The sequence below is a fragment of the Pecten maximus genome, chromosome 8, assembly GCF_902652985.1.
Source record: "Pecten maximus chromosome 8, xPecMax1.1, whole genome shotgun sequence".
Classification (NCBI taxonomy): domain Eukaryota; kingdom Metazoa; phylum Mollusca; class Bivalvia; order Pectinida; family Pectinidae; genus Pecten; species Pecten maximus.
The window spans coordinates 26,518,191-26,538,212 of NC_047022.1; the positions used below are offsets into that span (position 1 = coordinate 26,518,191).

General features: G+C 39.1%; 1 protein-coding gene across 1 annotated transcript; it reads right to left on the reverse strand.

Moving 5' to 3' along the window:
• Positions 1-722: 722 nt before the first annotated feature.
• On the reverse strand, positions 723-12,177 carry LOC117333013 (ester hydrolase C11orf54 homolog). The gene is made up of 9 exons (XM_033892122.1): positions 12,032-12,177; positions 10,592-10,690; positions 9,812-9,885; positions 9,543-9,644; positions 8,315-8,392; positions 7,912-7,998; positions 7,353-7,502; positions 1,937-2,050; positions 723-1,295 (listed from the first exon to the last, which is right to left on the reverse strand). Exons 1-9 carry the CDS (start codon positions 12,096-12,098, stop codon positions 1,125-1,127), a joined length of 942 nt encoding a protein of 313 aa, XP_033748013.1. The 5' UTR covers positions 12,099-12,177; the 3' UTR covers positions 723-1,124.
• Between the last annotated feature and the right edge of the window lie 7,845 nt (positions 12,178-20,022).

The window sequence follows — 20,022 nt, forward strand, 5'->3', positions numbered from 1 at the left end:
TTCCATCGGAGTATCCTCCATTGGCAACCCGAACATCGCGAATGATCGACAAATGACCACGAACGTTAAGCTTTATTATATGTGTATCTTGATCAAGAGGCGAATGGCCAGGGGATAGAGGAAAAGTCAGGGAAATCAAAGTGGGACTGAACAAAATTCATTTTACTGAATGAATGTGGTTCATCAGCAATTACAAATTGTCTGGAAAAAATATGAGTAACATCCACATGTAGCTTGTGGCAATTGAAATGTTATAAAAATGATCTTAAGAATACAGCAAGCCTTCAGTGATTATGAATTAGACCATCACAAGTGTGTCTAAAGAGAGATGACTCTTGTTTAACGGACAATCGATGAAATCGGCACGCTGTTTGGAGTGTGGGTGGATAAGTTAATACTAATGAAATACGGCATTATTTAATTGCTTAAAGAGAATTAATTATGTATTCTTTATTTACCATTTAAATAATCTCTTTCAAAACAAAAAACAAAACGGGGGCGATGGGTAATTTCGCGATTTCGATATGTAACCTAAAATCGCTATACCTTCGTTTATAGTTCAAATAACGCAAATTGATATCAAAATAATGTGCATGGGGATAGTTTCAGGATCAAAAGGACTCCTTATATTTAGCGTAAATTTCCATGTTTACAGTAACAAAAACAAACAAAAATAGAATGCCATGTATAAGATGCATTACGTGATACACAAACGACATGAAAATTGTTTATTATAAATGTTTTTATTTATAAATTACGGAGCTTACCACATATTATAGTCTAGAATATTTTTGAAACTGGGAAACTCAAGTGTAAAATTGGAACAACCTGCCTGTCATTTAAATTACATCATGAAGCAATAATTAATTAATTCAGTATTGTAAATCTCTGCATAGCACATGAGATACCATAATTATCTACCACTTACTGAAATATCTGGAACATAGTGTCAATCAAACGTAACAATTCCCAGCTAAAAATAATTTTACCAGGGAATCACTAGAGTTATATATACGCTAGGCCACTTCAACTTAGTTGACTATATAGTGAACTGTGTCCAAATGAACTAGGTATACGGTCAACCACGTGCGTGACCGTAAGACATAACTGCGGTTGAAGATAAGTTAACGAGCGAGGTCTGTAATCTGTGGGGGCTGGTCCACTCTGTAGATATACTCGGCTAGGACGAAGTAGCCACGGTATTGGACGTCATCCGGGGTCGTGTCCCAGTGATAATGACCACCCTCTCCGTGGTCACTGAAACAGTGGAAGTGGTCCACCCGGAGATCCATACCCTGGGTAAGAAATATGTATATATTACTTAAACTAGGATCCATACCTGGGTTACAGAAATATATTACTTAAACTAGGATTCATACCATGGACAAGAAATATTTATATCACTAAAACTAGGATCCATACCTAGGTTACAGAAATATATTACTTAAACTAGGATCCATACCCTGGCTAACAAATATATATATTACATTGTACTTAAAACTAGGATTAATTCATTGGTTACAGAAAAAATACTACTTAAACTATAATACATACCCTGGGTTACAGAAATATATTACTTAAACTAAGAATAAAAGCGGTATCTATCTGTATAAAGTACTCTCAACATCCATCTTTTAACTGTGGAACTTGAATAACAGAATTACGATACGTTTCCTCTATAGTATCAGATCTAGAACAGTATCAATCAAAACATTAATATAACGCGCGGTTCTCCTGTATCTTACCAAATTCAATTTCTGCACTTCAGTTATCTCAAGGTTTACTCGCCGTGATCAATTTCAATAAAAAAAAAGATAAAACTGACTATCCAAGAATGTTAGCCGTCAACAGTGCATCATCATTAAATACGACTTGTCCATGTTTGTTTTCGAGTTTTTGTCACCTGTTTCAGGTTCATGCTGTACTTTCTACCTACCGGATCGTGTGACACTAGTTCCCCCACACAGACAAGTGGTGCCGACATATCGTAGAAATTGAGCCACTTATTCACTTGTTCTGGAGTTTTCAGTGGTTCTTTGGAAAAGTCGGGCTGTGGACAAATAAATCGAAATAGCCAGGATATCACCGTACAGTAATAGAGGATGCTAAATGGTCAGGCGTTCTATAGATATCACCGTACAGTAATAGAGGACACTAAATGGTCAGGCGTTCTATAGATATAACCGTACAGTAATAGAGGAAACTAAATGGTCAGGCGTTCTATAGATATCACCGTAAAGTAATAGAGGATACTAAATGGTCAGGCGTTCTATAGATATCACCCTACAGTAATAGAGGATGCTAAATGGTCAGGCGTTCTATAGATATCACCGTACAGTAATAGAGGATGCTAAATGGTCAGGCGTTCTATAGATATCACCGTACAGTAATAGAGGATACTAAATGGTCAGGCGTTCTATAGATATCACCGTACAGTAATAGAGGATACTAAATGGTCAGGCGTTCTATAGATATCACCGTACAGTAATAGAGGATACTAAATGGTCAGGCGTTCTATAGATATAAACGTACAGTAATAGAGGAGACTAAATGGTCAGGCGTTCTATAGAAATCACCGTACAGTAATAGAGGAGACTAAATGGTCAGGCGTTCTATAGATATAACTGTACAGTAATAGAGGATACTAAATGGTCAGGCGTTCTATAGAAATCACCGTACAGTAATAGAGGAGACTAAATGGTCAGGCGTTCTATAGAAATCACCGTACAGTAATAGAGGAGACTAAATGGTCAGGCGTTCTATAGATATAACTGTACAGTAATAGAGGAGACTAAATGGTCAGGGGTTCTTTATACATCACCGTACAGTAATAGAGAAGACTAAATGGTCAGGCGTTCTATAGATATCACCGTACAGTAATAGAGGAGACTAAATGGTCAGGCGTTCTATAGATATAACCGTACAGTAATAGAGGATGCTAAATGGTCAGGAGCTAAATGGTCAGGCGTTCTATAGATATAACCGTACAGTAATAGAGGAGACTAAATGGTCAGGCGTTCTATAGATATCACCGTACAGTAATAGAGGATAGTAAATGGTCAGGCGTTCTATAGATATAACCGTACAGTAATAGGGGAGACTAAATTGTCAGGCGTTCTATAGATATCACCGTACAGTAATAGAGGAGACTAAATGGTCAGGCGTTCTATAGATATCACCATACAGTAATAGAGGAGACTAAATGGTCAGGCGTTCTATAGATATAACCGTACAGTAGTAGAGGAGACTAAATGGTCAGGCGTTCTATAGATATCACCATACAGTAATAGAGGAGACTAAATGGTCAGGCGTTCTATAGATATCACCGTACAGTAATAGAGGATGCTAAATGGTCAGGCGTTCTATAGATATCACCGTACAGTAGTAGAGGATGCTAAATGGTCAGGCGTTCTATAGATATCACCATACAGTAATAGAGGAGACTAAATGGTCAGGCGTTCTATAGATATCACCGTACAGTAGTAGAGGATGCTAAATGGTCAGGCGTTCTATAGATATCACCGTACAGTAGTAGAGGATGCTAAATGGTCAGGCGTTCTATAGATATCACCATACAGTAATAGAGGAGACTAAATGGTCAGGCGTTCTATAGATATCACCGTACAGTAATAGAGGATGCTAAATGGTCAGGCGTTCTATAGATATCACCGTACAGTAATAGAGGATGCTAAATGGTCAGGCGTTCTATAGATATCACCGTACAGTAATAGAGGAGACTAAATGGTCAGGCGTTCTATAGATATCACCGTACAGTAATAGAGGAGACTAAATGGTCAGGCGTTCTATAGATATCACCGTACAGTAATAGAGGAGACTAAATGGTCAGGCGTTCTATAGATATAACCGTACAGTAATAGGGGAGACTAAATTGTCAGGCGTTCTATAGATATCACCGTACAGTAATAGAGGAGACTAAATGGTCAGGCGTTCTATAGATATCACCGTACAGTAATAGAGGATGCTAAATGGTCAGGCGTTCTATAGATATCACCGTACAGTAATAGAGGATGCTAAATGGTCAGGCGTTCTATAGATATCACCGTACAGTAATAGAGGATGCTAAATGGTCAGGCGTTCTATAGATATCACCGTACAGTAATAGAGGAGACTAAATGGTCAGGCGTTCTATAGATATCACCGTACAGTAATAGAGGATACTAAATGGTCAGGCGTTCTATAGATATCACCGTACAGTAATAGAGGAGACTAAATGGTCAGGCGTTCTATAGATATCACCGTACAGTAATAGAGGATGCTAAATGGTCAGGCGTTCTATAGATATAACCGTACAGTAATAGAGGAGACTAAATGGTCAGGCGTTCTAAATATATCACGGTACAGTAATAGAGGATACTAAATGGTCAGGCGTTCTATAGATATCATCGTACTGTAATAGAGGAGAGTAAATGGTCAGGCGTTCTATAGATATCACCATACAATAATAGAGGAGACTAAATGGTCAGGCGTTCTATAGATATAACCGTACAGTAATAGAGGAGACTAAATGGTCAGGCGTTCTATAGATATCACCATACAATAATAGAGGATGCTAAATGGTCAGGCGTTCTATAGATATAACCGTTCAGTAATAGAGGATGCTAAATGGTCAGGCGTTCTATAGATATAACCGTACAGTAATAGAGGAGACTAAATGGTCAGGCGTTCTATAGATATCACCATACAATAATAGAGGATGCTAAATGGTCAGGCGTTCTATAGATATAACCGTTCAGTAATAGAGGATGCTAAATGGTCAGGCGTTCTATAGATATCACCGTACAGTAATAGAGGATGCTAAATGGTCAGGCGTTCTATAGATATCACCGTACAGTAATAGAGGATTGTAAATGGTCAGGCGTTCTATATATATCACCGTACAGTAATAGACGAGACTAAATGGTCAGGCGTTCTATAGATATCATCGTACAGTAATAGATGATGCTAAATGGTCAGGCGTTCTATAGATATAACCGTACAGTAATAGAGGATGCTAAATGGTCAGGCGTTCTATAGATATAACCGTACAGTAATAGAGGAGACTAAATGGTCAGGCGTTCTATAGATATAACCGTACAGTAATAGAGGATAGTAAATGGTCAGGCGTTCTATAGATATAACCGTACAGTAATAGAGGAGACTAAATGGTCAGGCGTTCTATACATATAACCGTACAGTAATAGAGGACACTAAATGGTCAGGCGTTCTATACATATAACCGTACAGCAGAGATATATCCGTACAGTAATAGAGGAGACTAAATGGTCAGGCGTTCTATACATATAACCGTACAGTTATTGAGGACACTAAATGGTCAGGCGTTCTATACATGTAACCGTACAGTAATAGAGGATGCTAAATGGTCAGGCGTTCTATAGATATCACCGTACAGTAATAGAGGAAACTAAATGGTCAGGCGTTCTATAGATATCACCGTACAGTAATAGACGAGACTAAATGGTCAGGCGTTCTATAGATATCACCGTACAGTAATAGAGGACACTAAATGGTCAGGCGTTCTATAGATATCACCGTACAGTAATAGAGGATACTAAATGGTCAGGCGTTCTATAGATATCACCGTACAGTAATAGAGGAGACTAAATGGTCAGGCGTTCTATAGATATCACCGTACAGTAATAGAGGATGCTAAATGGTCAGGCGTTCTATAGATATCACCGTACAGTAATAGAGGATGCTAAATGGTCAGGCGTTCTATAGATATCACCGTACAGTAATAGAGGATGCTAAATGGTCAGGCGTTCTATAGATATCACCGTACAGTAATAGAGGATGCTAAATGGTCAGGCGTTCTATAGATATAACCGTACAGTAATAGAGGATACTAAATGGTCAGGCGTTCTATAGATATCACCGTACAGTAATAGAGGAGACTAAATGGTCAGGCGTTCTAAAGATATAACCGTACAGTAATAGAGGATGCTAAATGGTCAGGCGTTCTATAGATATCACCGTACAGTAATAGAGGAGACTAAATGGTCAGGCGTTCTATAGATATCACCGTACAGTAATAGAGGAGACTAAATGGTCAGGCGTTCTATAGATATAACCGTACAGTAATAGAGGATAGTAAATGGTCAGGCGTTCTATAGATATAACCGTACAGTAATAGAGGATAGTAAATGGTCAGGCGTTCTATAGATATCACCGTACAGTAATAGGGGAGACTAAATTGTCAGGCGTTCTATAGATATCACCGTACAGTAATAGAGGAGACTAAATGGTCAGGCGTTCTATAGATATAACCGTACAGTAATAGGGGAGACTAAATTGTCAGGCGTTCTATAGATATAACCGTACAGTAATGGAGGATGCTAAATGGTCAGGCGTTCTATAGATATAACCGTACAGTAGTAGAAGAGACTAAATGGTCAGGCGTTCTATACATATAACCGTACAGTAATAGAGGAGACTAAATGGTCAGGCGTTCTATAGATATCACCGTACAGTAATAGAGGAGACTAAATGGTCAGGCGTTCTATAGATATCACCGTACAGTAATAGAGGAGACTAAATGGTCAGGCGTTCTATAGATATCACCGTACAGTAATAGAGGAGACTAAATGGTCAGGCGTTCTATAGATATCACCGTACAGTAATAGAGGAGACTAAATGGTCAGGCGTTCTATAGATATCACCATACAGTATAAAAACAATTAAAAGGAAAGCCATGGCGTATAGCATATTTCCAAAGTAGCCACGGCGTATAGCATATTTCCAAAGTGATTACATCACAACGCATAGGTGTCAGCATTAGTATTAAGAGAGAAAAAATGTTAGCCAAGAGCAACACTTGAAGATCGTTCAATACATCGACTGTGAAAATGAATTAGACTAATCTATCTGATAGATCTGTTTTAAAACGGACAGTCTGATTAGTCGACAATTATAGTTAGTATTGTTTACAGAATTGTCGACTAATCAGATTGTCCGTTGCAAAACCGCTCTAAAATATACAGCCTACTTCCGCTCCACAGTCGATGCATTGTCGGCTTTCGCGACCGTTTTTGGTCCATTTTCAGAAATAATTGTCACACGACGAAAGAATAACATGCATAGATATTTAATTGATATTTAAGTCGGATTGAACTTGAATTCAAAGTGAATTGAACTTCAACCCCCCACTTCTGACTTTTCAAGTGTTACACCTTGTCGGTATAGTAGGAGTAGGGGCTGATAAATTTTCTATAAATCTTCATATTTATATGCAATAATCGTATATGCAAATAAGAACAATGTATATCATTAGTTTGGTTTGTATGTGAGCTGTAGTTACATTTTACACCCGTTTACACTAGCGTGTTGGTACTGACCATTATGTGGAGGTTGGCTTTGCCCTTCTCTATCAGGAACACCCCTCCAAGGGCCACTATCTTGTCGTCATAGTAACTCTTCAGTGTCTTACGCATGCAGGACACAAAGTTTTCCTCTCCGGTCCTCTTTCCAGCTTTCACCTCCAATACCTGTCAAATACTAGTACATGTATGACCGTCCAAACATTAAGGATCCGGTGAGCGGTGATCAATATGATATATAGCTCCCAAACATTTTCAAGAAAATAAACCGCTTACACTATTTGCATTATAATACCAATTAAATATGCCCTTAGGTGTATTTTACACTTCGGACAGGGACAGTTAAACACCTCAGACGGTATCCTAACACTTAATCACGGCTTTTGAAAGCAAAATGACTTCCCTCCATCACTAACAATCCAAATTTTAATCCAAAATTCAGGATTTCAAAATGTAATAAGAGTGACCTCCACTCCAACCTCTGTTGACCAGGCAGTGCTGGGAGGAAGTGTTTAATTTCCGGTAAGGACACTCTCCGTCCTTTCACCAAGACAATTAAGTATTATAATTTCCATACTTTACAGCATTTCCCTTCGGAGACTAAAAAATTCCCCATCAGGTTGAACTGTGGACATGTTAGTTTCTCCAGTATGCAGGAATTGTCCTGGAAAAATACAAGAAAACTATCAGGCTTATATTCTATTCTTCTTAGTTTAATATTACCATGTTGTGTCGGTCATTATTTTAAAATGTTACATATAACATGGTTATTTTATTTAATTTTACTTACGTTCAAAAAAAGAACGAAAACAAATCATACACCATCGCTTGGAATGAATTGAGCCTAACATTCATAGCATACAGTTTTTTTCTTTGGCGGTGACTGTTTGTGGCAATTACTGACAGTAAAACATTAACATATGTAACACTTTATATATGAGATGAAGGACCGTTTGTCTGGTGGTGCAATCCTCTCTTACCTCTCGGTTGACTTTAGCAATGTGTGCATTGTTCCTCACTATGCCTCCGTTACTATCGATCATGACATTATTCATCAACTGTAACATAATAATCAAAAAACTATATCTAAAACATCATGACCTCAAACCTAAACACATTAAATCGGACCGTGATGTCTACTGACCAAACCTAAACACATTAAATCAGACCGTGACGTCTACTGACCAAACCTAAACACATCAAATCAGACCGTGACGTCTACTGACCAAACCTAAACACATTAAATCAGACCGTGACGTCTACTGACCAAACCTAAACACATCAAATCAGACCGTGACGTCTACTGACCAAACGTTAACACTGTAAATCAGACCGTGATGTCTACTGACCAAACGTTAACACATTAAATCAGACCGTGACGTCTACTGACCAAACCTAAACACATCAAATCAGACCGTGACGTCTACTGACCAAACCTTAACACATTAAATCAGACCGTGACGTCTACTGACCAAACCTTAACACATTAAATCAGACCGTGACGTCTACTGACCAAACCTAAACACATTAAATCAAACCGTGACGTCTACTGACCAAACCTTAACACATTAAATCAGACCGTGACGTCTACTGACCAAACCTAAACACTGTAAATCAGACCGTGACGTCTACTGACCAAACGTAAACACATTAAATCAGACCGTGACGTCTACTGACCAAACCTAAACACATTAAATCACACCGATAACACAAAGGACCATACCAATTTCCATTTCATATGTAATTTACAGTAAAGCTGGTCTAAATCGAACTTGTTATCAAAGGCAGCCGTTTAGTTAGCAGTTAGTCAGTTAACTACTATATTAAAATGGGTGGGCGGGTGGCACAGTGGTAACATACTTCATCTACAAAAAAGTAGGCCGTGGGCCGGGGTTCGTTTCACCGAAAGGTCATGAAAAGGTATGGGGTCACCTGCCCGACCACGTGGGTTTTCCCCGGGTACTTCACAATAAGACCCCTTACGCGCTTCGATCCGGGCCAACAACAGTAATTGATTTAAGTTGATATGACTTGCTTCGTAATTGTTGTAAAATAAAGTATACAAAAGATTAATACTAAAATACTTGTGTGAATTAAACATAGTCTTAAAAGACATACACTGTACGCAAAAGAGGGGGTTATGTACGTTAAACAGGCAGTTATGATATTTAATGGATTATGAGATAGTACATGTTATAGTGTCCATACCTCACTGTTACAGCCGACATGTTCCCAAGGTCCAGCACCTGCTCCGATCATAAAAGCTCCTGGCAAATCCACTAATTTTGCGATTTGTGCAAACGTGAATTTCTGCAATCCGTTAAAATTGGCTGTTAGTTATTTACTTGTCATTTCAAATTATATTTAATCAAATGAATAGAATTCCAGGTTTCCTTTCTGAACGACACCTATAGCTATTTTTGAAGTGTTTTTTCATCGTCGACGGGACGAAGGGAGCTAACTCTGACATTTATTACCTTGTCTTTCTGTGGGGTGGGGATCAGGAAGCCTGGTCCTCCTACATCCGCCAGTCTTGGGTTACCCCCTAGTCCTATTATAGAAAAATAATTAACCACGTTGTACACACAATATAGAATCAGTCTGATCTGCCCATACTGATCATATAATCAAGATGAGTAACTCAGACGGCCCAGTAAATCATCGACCATGCAAGCTAATGACCAATAGTTATAAATTCTTGGATCAACTTTGTTCAAACATTGTCAAGTAGTGTAACTTATTCAAACCTATAATTCAATCCATTCGGTGTTTCCAGAACCGTTACTATGGAAACAGTATGGAGGCTGGGCGGAGATGATCGGTAACGGGGCAAATAGTTCTAGTTTTGGCTATTACTACATTGATGATGGTAAAAATACCTCCTAAATGACTGTCAAGTTAATGGGTGACAAGACAGCGTAAACTGTGATAACGGGGACAAGCTTATTACTATACAAAGTTAACCCACCACAGATGTGCGGCGTGACCTGGAATACTCTGTTTATTTATATAAAGGATTTAATATTGGTATTGAAAGGTCAACTCAAAAGATTCTCAAGTACACAAAACAAAGAAACGAGTTAGGAAAAACCTCGGATACTACACTTATATACGGTGGACTACGATCGGGTTTTGTATCACTTTATCATGTATTAACGGACCAACTATGGAAACCAAAAATTCAGATCAGTTATATGCTATTTTTTATTCAGAAACGAAACAACAATTTTCGAAATCAATAAAATAGATGTATATACCTTCCGAGACTAGACTGAATGGCTTCTTGGTGAGGTCTGGACAGTCAACAACACAGGCACTAACGTCAGCGAAGTTCTTTGACAACCCGTCGGAGAGAGCTATTGTGATATATTAATGACAAAAGGAATATATATATATATAACATATACATACGGTATACTAGGCTAAATATACTATTAGTAATCACAACAGTTTCTTGTTCTATGCAAAGTGGGAATATAAACGGTTCTATTTGTATGTGATCAGTCTACAGTAAAATTACTTATATTCGCTGTTAAGTGAAGATTACCATTGGACGTTATTCTAATTTCTTATGTTTATCGCCCAGTGAACAACACAGAATATTTTGAGGCGGGATTTTCCGTGTAGTAGTTGGTGACTACCTCACTGAACAACATACAGGAGGCCCGTCGCATGCCATCCAGAGCAATGAGGGTAAAGTGTCCCGAGACTGACACGAGTAGGCAGCGTCGAACCACTCACCTCGAATATGATTTTCTCTATACATCATGTCAGTATTTGAAAAGAGAATAAAATTTATTTGAATTTGAACCTTCACCTGAGGTTTCGCGGCCAGCGCTCTCGCCGACTCAGCTATCGGGATCCCTTAACTATTCTATCATACATGTAATATAGTAACAAATAAACTTTATTACATAACAGTTATAAATAGCATATTGAAATTTATTTACGGTGTGTGTAAAAGCTGCTGAATAAGTTTGGACCATATCAAAAAGAAGCACTTGCATATATAGAAATAATTGACACTGGGCAGTCAATAATGTAGGGAGTAACAATGTATATAGGCAAGACATGACTGTAGTATAGTTAATCGATATTTAAACGTTACCCTCACAAAGAAAAGAACACATTGTATTATAGGAGAAGTATGTACATTTACATGACCAAAGGATTGTTCAAATACGTGACTATACCTTTACTTAACAACCAACCATTAACGATCCAGGCCACGTGATCAAGTCTTATTCTAGATACAGTCTTAGATTAAATTAATCAACATTTAAATCACTGATTATTTTAATATATTGCAGATAAAATATTATCAAAATTAATAAATTAATCCCTGTTTTTGAACATGGCTCTCGGTACATGGTTAAACGGCAAAATTTTGTAATTTGAACAACGGATTTATTACATAATGGCCACGGTCGAAATCGGCATCGCGGCTTACAGCTGTTAACAAAATGAAGGAAATCAAATAAAATAAAAGGTTTGATTCCTAGATGTACACTGTCTTTGAAATTAAAATTATCAACACTATTACAGATACTTCTACTAAATGTATGCAGGACATGCACTAGATTAGCCTTTGAGACGACCCCCATGCAGCACCCTGGTGTTAACTGGTTCCGGTGCAGTCAATCGTATGAATGGTTAACACAAAATATTGCGATTATACACGACCAAATACTAAATACCTTTGGCAACTTCATCGAGCGGCGGTAGATGTGTCTGGGCCTTCTGGACGGGCGGTGACGCTGCCATCTTGGTTCTGTTCCACGTTAGATCAACCCCTATCACTATCCGGTGTTGACCTACTTACGACGATAACACAAACCGGATGTTTACGGGGACATGTACAAACCAAACCAAAACAGTGAAGGTATATTCGTAAACTGAATAATATTGATGAAACATTGTTATTGTTGTTATTTTTATTAGCTGACACCAGTGAATCAAATAACTGACATAACTTATTCTAACTAGCTCTACTGAATCAAATCAAATACCCACATAATCGCAATTGATGTATTACAAGAAACATGTTTTCTAAACCATCGAACGGAGCTTCCGGGCCAAATATCAAGAAAGAAATCCAAAGATGTGACAGCCATCATCTCAAAACTGCTGCCAGTATGAGGTGAAGTTTAACACATATCATTGACTTCCACAAAGTATGAAGAATAATAATTATGTGTGTTTAGGTTCTTTTTATTGTTTTTTTTACTTTAACAAAATGAGACAACCGATCCGATAATATTAAAGACATGTCCATCAACAAAACCAATAACAAAACACCGACACGTAATGTAATCAAAACCACAGTTCTAACTTAAAATCGATAAAAAGGAAAATATCAAACAAACGAAAGGTACAAATAGAACAAGACCAGGTGTTCCGGAATATGAAACAACTTCTGTTTTAAAGATAAAACCCGCTCTGTAAACAGATATAATGTCACGGTCACGTTCTCAAAATCAGAACAAGGATGGCGACAACGGAACCACCAAGTAAATCAATAAATATCAAACACTTTTACTTTGGTATCACCCTAAAACTATAAAACTATATCTTAACTATAAATCTGTCCAATTGATATACATCTCTCGAAACCGTGTTCAGTAGTCATGTTCACGTCAGTTGTGTTCCGTGTACATCTGTCATGGAATTTATCCAATAGACTGTTGACTAAAAAAGAAGAAAAAGAAATTACGTTCAGATCGTTAAGCTCAGCTATAATCTTTCATGACTGGTAACATTGTAAGTAAATACCTACATAAGCGACAGATATCGATAGGTTTGTAATGTTCCCGATTTCAAGTTTTGGACATTGATCCTTTTGGCACAGCCAATAACTTTCTTGTTATTGATAAAAAACCTACCACCAAAGTTTCCGTTGAAGGCCTTGAAGGAAAAAATAGCGACCAAGACAAGGACAAAGCTTTTTCCCGTGCGTACGCTAATAGTCTGTTGGAATAGCTTGTCACCAAACTCAACAAGTTGTTGTCAGCTAGACATTTGATAAATCTCATGCACTATTTCAGCCTTGGTATTTCACGAAATACGCTTCAGTGTAGCTCACTACCACAGCTTTTCAAGATTGATATTGGGAATGATAGTAAAAAATGGAAAAATGTTTTTTTTATTTTACCGTGGAAAAAATGTTTTTTATTTCACTTTTACAATACGACTGATTGAATAGTTGATGGAGCGAAGTATGACAGTAAAAGGTAATGGAAGGTCAGGATGAGCGCCGAGTCAAGAGGTAAATCGCTTATAAGGATTTTATCATTTTTCTTCTGAAATTTAGAAATACAATCTGAACGAATCACCCTATCATTTTAACGGTGTCACGATTGCAATACTGATGCATAGATAGTGAGTATATCATATTTGTGGTAAATTAAAATAGTGTAAAATCAAGCCAATCTTATTTTACTTGCGGAAAGTGCATTCATGTCTGCAGTCAAGGATCGAGATACTTAAAAAACTTACCTTAGGCACGACTTGTACCTATATGGGGTCTTGAGCATCATGATCGCAGAATGGCTGGTTTCTGTGGAAGGTTAGATATTTTAGCCTGGTCGTGTCTCGTGAGATGGCATAAATCAGTCGTCATGCAGTAGACATACTTAATAGCAGATGTACTCGAATATATAAGTCAGTTTTAATTTTGATTGAAAAAATATTGCATTTATTGATAACACGCACAGTACTTACATTAATAATAACACAACAAAGTATTGACAAGTAAAATGAAATAGTAATGATTAATTCAAAATTCGCCTACTGTATTCACGCTAAGAAATGTCAGTTACAGCGGAATGTGTATTTAAGCTGTACAATTCTGTAGAAGCCACATGATGACGAGGCTGTAATGTTTTGATCGATACACTTGATGCGGTGTGGATGGCCCAGTACGTCTTGTAACGTAACAATGGCCGGTACCCTGGTCACCGCCATGTTGTTGATGATGATACACGCACGAGCTTCAGCACGTGAGTACATTACATTTTTAGTTATTAGCTATATTGTAGACGTTGATAAATGTGCATGTGTTTCGCCTAAATCGTAATCAACGAAGTTGTCTGTTCGTATTTTCCATGTTTACTTTGTTCTTGTTTTTTTGTCTTACTTTTATTTATTTTTCGTACAAGGTAATGAGCTTATCAGCGTCAGGATCCGGTGTCAGTTTCCTTACATGAATTGTCCTAATGTTATTTGTTTAATTGGTCGAAAGTACGTCGTAATAAATGCTCACTCATTTTTTTATTTTGAAGCAAAGATACATGGAAACCATTTCCAATCCTCGTACGAAATTCGGATCGGTATATGGAAGTGTTTTTATTAGTATTATAAAGAAAGGTCGATCCCGTACATCGCCCTTTCGATCAGTATCAAGAGTTTCATCGGTTTTGAAAAGGATCGTTTTGGGGAAGTTGCACTGTATAAATAGACTGTGAGTTGGACATTTTTGCGAAGTCAACCGTTAGATCTTCAAAAACAATACATAGCTCAAACAAATAAACTACTTCAATGTGTACAATAGAATTATGTAAACATTTTTGATAACACGTGACTACCCTTACAATCCAATTATGGATAAGTTGCGCTAACACGTGGTTACACTTACAATCAAATTGTTGAAACTTTGTATTATTTAAACGTTATTAACGTTATACATGTATAAGTATGTCACGTAAGACGTGTTCAATGCCTGTGGTTGTCCTTTTTGTGATTTTGAAGGACCTGAAATAATTCGGATTTACATGTTCCGGAACACACGGTCTCATCTGTCTACATTTTATTTATTATAGGGATTGAACGATGTTTTTATTGCGTTAACGGCGATATGAACGCAATGGGATACAGACATATTGAATATATATGTATCCCATTGCGTTCATAGCTAGGTAAACGCAATAAAACACCGTTCAATGCATATATTTACATAAAACAAATATTTGAAATACCGTACGAATGAAATAAAAGTCGTGGTGTGTTGCGACGTTGGTAACTACGGCAGTCGTGGTTGCTAAGATAATATAATTCCAGTGAATCTACGTCAAGACACCAGTTATTTTCACTGATTTACGTAAATTTTTATGCAATCAGAGTTTACTTACCTGAAGAAGGGAGAGATGTAAATATATAAAAAAAAATTCTTTCTTTTTAAAACAGAAAACGCGTTAAAATTCTAGCACGCCAGAATATCTACTGTAACAGTAGTCTACACGCATATGGTCAGAACAAAAAGTAGTTAGTTTAATTCCATATCGTAGATATACATTGTTACGGATTCTGAGATATTTTTCATAACCACAAATCGATAGGCACACCCCTGGGACAGATTCGTGGTAATGACATAGTTTTAGTAGGAAAATACAGATGCGCCCAGAGGGGAATAGCGTCGTTATACTGTGATGTAAGGGTGTCCCACGTGTGAAGGTACAGATACAGATATTTTATCAAAGTCTCACCTTTCGTAATAACATTAAAACATTGCTAACATGCATATGGAAAATCACATAAAATTTCATCACGAAAGCCACGCTAAAAGAGTTATGAGAGACTATAGATATTTAAGAAATAAGAAAAAGTTTTGGTAAGTAACATCAATAAAAACTACACATCAATTTAAAAGATATCGGCCTCAAGAAAGTGAAAAAAAAATCAATGGTACATTCAATTTCTTCGGCGATTTAAAATATCACAAAGGGCTTTTGCACAGAATTTAGCACAGTGACTGTTTGAAAGAACATAATGCAGCTTCTGAACATTACTAAATTGATTAACCTAGCGTCAATATTTACTGCTTTAATGAAAAGAGCCTCGCGTATATCGTCATAGATAGGACATACTGTTACTACATGTACATGTACCTCATCCTCGATATTATCACTACAAAAACGGCATGTTCTTTCATCCCACTTTAATGGCACGCTGTGCTCAAGGGTTGCGTAATACCTGCAGCCAATGGTCTTTATACTGGGCCATCATTACGTCACTAACCAATTTGCAGATACTGTAATATGAATATCTTCCGACGTCGAGAATGTCATTCGGGTTAAGGAGAATATCTCAGACGACAGGATCGTTATACTGTGATGTAAGGGTATCCCACGTGTGACGGTATGACAGAGCTATCTCAGACGACAGGATCGTTATACTGTGATGTAAGGGTATCCCACGTGTGACGGTATGACAGAGCTATCTCAGACGACAGGATCGTTATACTGTGATGTAAGGGTATCCCACCTGTGACGGTATGACAGAGCTATCTCAGACGACAGGATCGTTATACTGTGATGTAAGGGTATCCCACCTGTGACGGTATGACAGAGCTATCTCAGACGACAGGGTCGTTATACTGTGATGTAAGGGTATCCCACATGTGACGGACGACAGGGCTATCTCAGACGACAGGGTCGTTATACTGTGATGTAAGGGTATCCCACATGTGACGGTATGACAGGGCTATCTCAGACGACAGGATCGTTATACTGTGATGTAAGGGTATCCCACATGTGACGATATGACAGGATGTTATACTGTGATGTAAGGGTATCCCACATGTGACGGTATGACAGGGCTATCTCAGACGACATGGTCGTTATACTGTGATGTAAGGGTATCCCACATGTGACGGTATGACATGGCTATCTCAGACGACAGGATCGTTATACTGTGATGTAAGGGTATCCCACATGTGACGGACGACAGGGATATCTCAGACGACAGGATAGTTATACTGTGATGTAAGGGTATCCCACATGTGACGGTATGACAGGGCTATCTCAGACGACAGGATCGTTATACTGTGATGTAAGGGTATCTCACATGTGACGGTATGACAGGGTCGTTATACTGTGATGTAAGGGTATCCCACATGTGACGGTATGACAGGGCTATCTAAGACGACAGGATAGTTATACTGTGATGTAAGGGTATCCCACATGTGACGGTATGACAGGGCTATCTCAGACGACAGGATCGTTATACTGTGATGTAAGGGTATCTCACATGTGACGGTATGACAGAGTCGGTATACTGTGATGTAAGGGTATCCCACATGTGACGGTATGACAGGGTTATCTCAGACGACAGGATCGTTATACTGTGATGTAAGGGTATCCCACATGTGACGGTATGACAGGGCTATCTCAAATGACAGGATCGTTATACTGTGATGTAAGGGTATCTCACATGTGACGGTATGACAGGGCTATCTCAGACGACAGGATCGTTATACTGTGATGTAAGGGTACCCCACATGTGACGGTATGACAGGGTCGTTATACTGTGATGTAAGGGTATCCCACATGTGTCGGTATGACAGGGTCGTTATACTGTGATGTAAGGGTATCCCACATGTGACGGTATGACAGGGCTATTTCAGACGACAGGATCGCTATACTGTGATGTAAGGGTATCCCACATGTGTCGGTATGACAGGGTCGTTATACTGTGATGTAAGAGTATCCCACATGTGACGGTATGACAGGGTCGTTATACTGTGATGTAAGGGTATCCCACATGTGACGGTATGACAGGGCTATCTCAGACGACAGGATCGCTATACTGTGATGTAAGGGTATCCCACATGTGACGGTACGACAGGGCTATCTCAGACGACAGGATCGTTATACTGTGATGTAAGGGTATCCCACATGTGACGGTATGACAGGGCTATCTCAGACGACAGGATCGTTATACTGTGATGTAAGGGTATCCCACATGTGACGGTATCACAGGGTTATCTCAGACGACAGGGTCGTTATACTGTGATGTAAGGGTACCCCACATGTGACGGTATCACAGGGTTATCTCAGACGACAGGATCGTTATACTGTGATGTAAGGGTATCCCACATGTGACGGTATGACAGGGCTATCCCAGACGACAGGATCGTTATACTGTGATGTAAGGGTATCCCACATGTGACGGTATGACAGGGCTATCTCAGACGACAGGATAGTTATACTGTGATGTAAGGGTATCCCACATGTGACGGTATGACAGGGCTATCTCAGACGACAGGATCGTTATACTGTGATGTAAGGGTATCCCACATGTGACGGTGTGACAGAGTTATCTCAGACGACATGGTCGTTATACTGTGATGTAAGGGTATCCCACATGTGACGGTATGACAGGGATATCTCAGATGGCAGGATAGTTATACTGTGATGTAAGGGTATCCCACATGTGACGGTATGACAGGGCTATCTCAGACGACAGGATCGTTATACCGTGATGTAAGGGTATCCCACATGTGACGGTGTGACAGAGTTATCTCAGACGACATGGTCGTTATACTGTGATGTAAGGGTATCCCACATGTGACGGTGTGACAGAGTTATCTCAGACGACATGGTCGTTATACTGTGATGTAAGGGTATCCCACACCTGACGGTATGACAGGGCTATCTCAGACGACAGGGTTGTTATACTGTGATGTAAGGGTATCCCACATGTGACGGTATGACAGGGCTATCTCAGACGACAGGGTCGTTATACTGTGATGTAAGAGTATCCCACATGTGACGGTATGACAGGGTCGTTATACTGTGATGTAAGGGTATCCCACATGTGACGGTATGACAGGGCTATCTCAGACGACAGGATCGTTATACTGTGATGTAAGGGTATCCCACATGTGACGGTATGACAGGGCTATCTCAGACGACAGGATCGTTATACTGTGATGTAAGGGTATCCCACATGTGACGGTATGACAGGGCTATCTCAGACGACAGGATCGTTATACTGTGATGTAAGGGTATCCCACATGTGACGGTATGACAGGGCTATCTCAGACGACAGGATAGTTATACTGTGATGTAAGGGTATCCCACATGTGACGGTATGACAGGGCTATCTCAGACGACAGGATCGTTATACTGTGATGTAAGGGTATCCCACATGTGACTGTGTGACAGAGTTATCTCAGACGACATGGTCGTTATACTGTGATGTAAGGGTATCCCACATGTGACGGTATGACAGGGATATCTCAGATGACAGGATAGTTATACTGTGATGTAAGGGTATCCCACATGTGACGGTATGACAGGGCTATCTCAGACGACAGGATCGTTATACTGTGATGTAAGGGTATCCCACATGTGACGGTGTGACAGAGTTATCTCAGACGACATGGTCGTTATACTGTGATGTAAGGGTATCCCACATGTGACGGTATGACAGGGATATCTCAGATGACAGGATCGTTATACTGTGATATAAGGGTATCCCACATGTGACGGTGTGACAGAGTTATCTCAGACGACATGGTCGTTATACTGTGATGTAAGGGTATCCCACATGTGACGGTATGACAGGGATATCTCAGATGACAGGATCGTTATACTGTGATGTAAGGGTATCCCACACGTGACGGTATGACAGGGCTATCTCAGACGACAGGGTTGTTATACTGTGATGTAAGGGTATCCCACATGTGACGGTATGACAGGGCTATCTCAGACGACAGGGTCGTTATACTGTGATGTAAGAGTATCCCACATGTGACGGTATGACAGGGTCGTTATACTGTGATGTAAGGGTATCCCACATGTGACGGTATGACAGGGCTATCTCAGACGACAGGATTGTTATACTGTGATGTAAGGGTATCCCACATGTGACGGTATGACAGGGCTATCTCAGACGACAGGATCGTTAT

Coding starts and splice junctions, on each gene's coding strand:
- LOC117333013 (XM_033892122.1), bottom strand. CDS start 12,098: ATGGCAGCGTCACCGCCCGTCCAGAAGGCCCAGACACATCTACCGCCG. Junction 10,691..12,031: donor GCTCGATGAAGTTGCCAAAG/GTATTTAGTATT, acceptor ATATCACAATAG/CTCTCTCCGACGGGTTGTCA. Junction 8,393..9,542: donor ATGTCGGCTGTAACAGTGAG/GTATGGACACTA, acceptor ATTATGTTACAG/TTGATGAATAATGTCATGAT.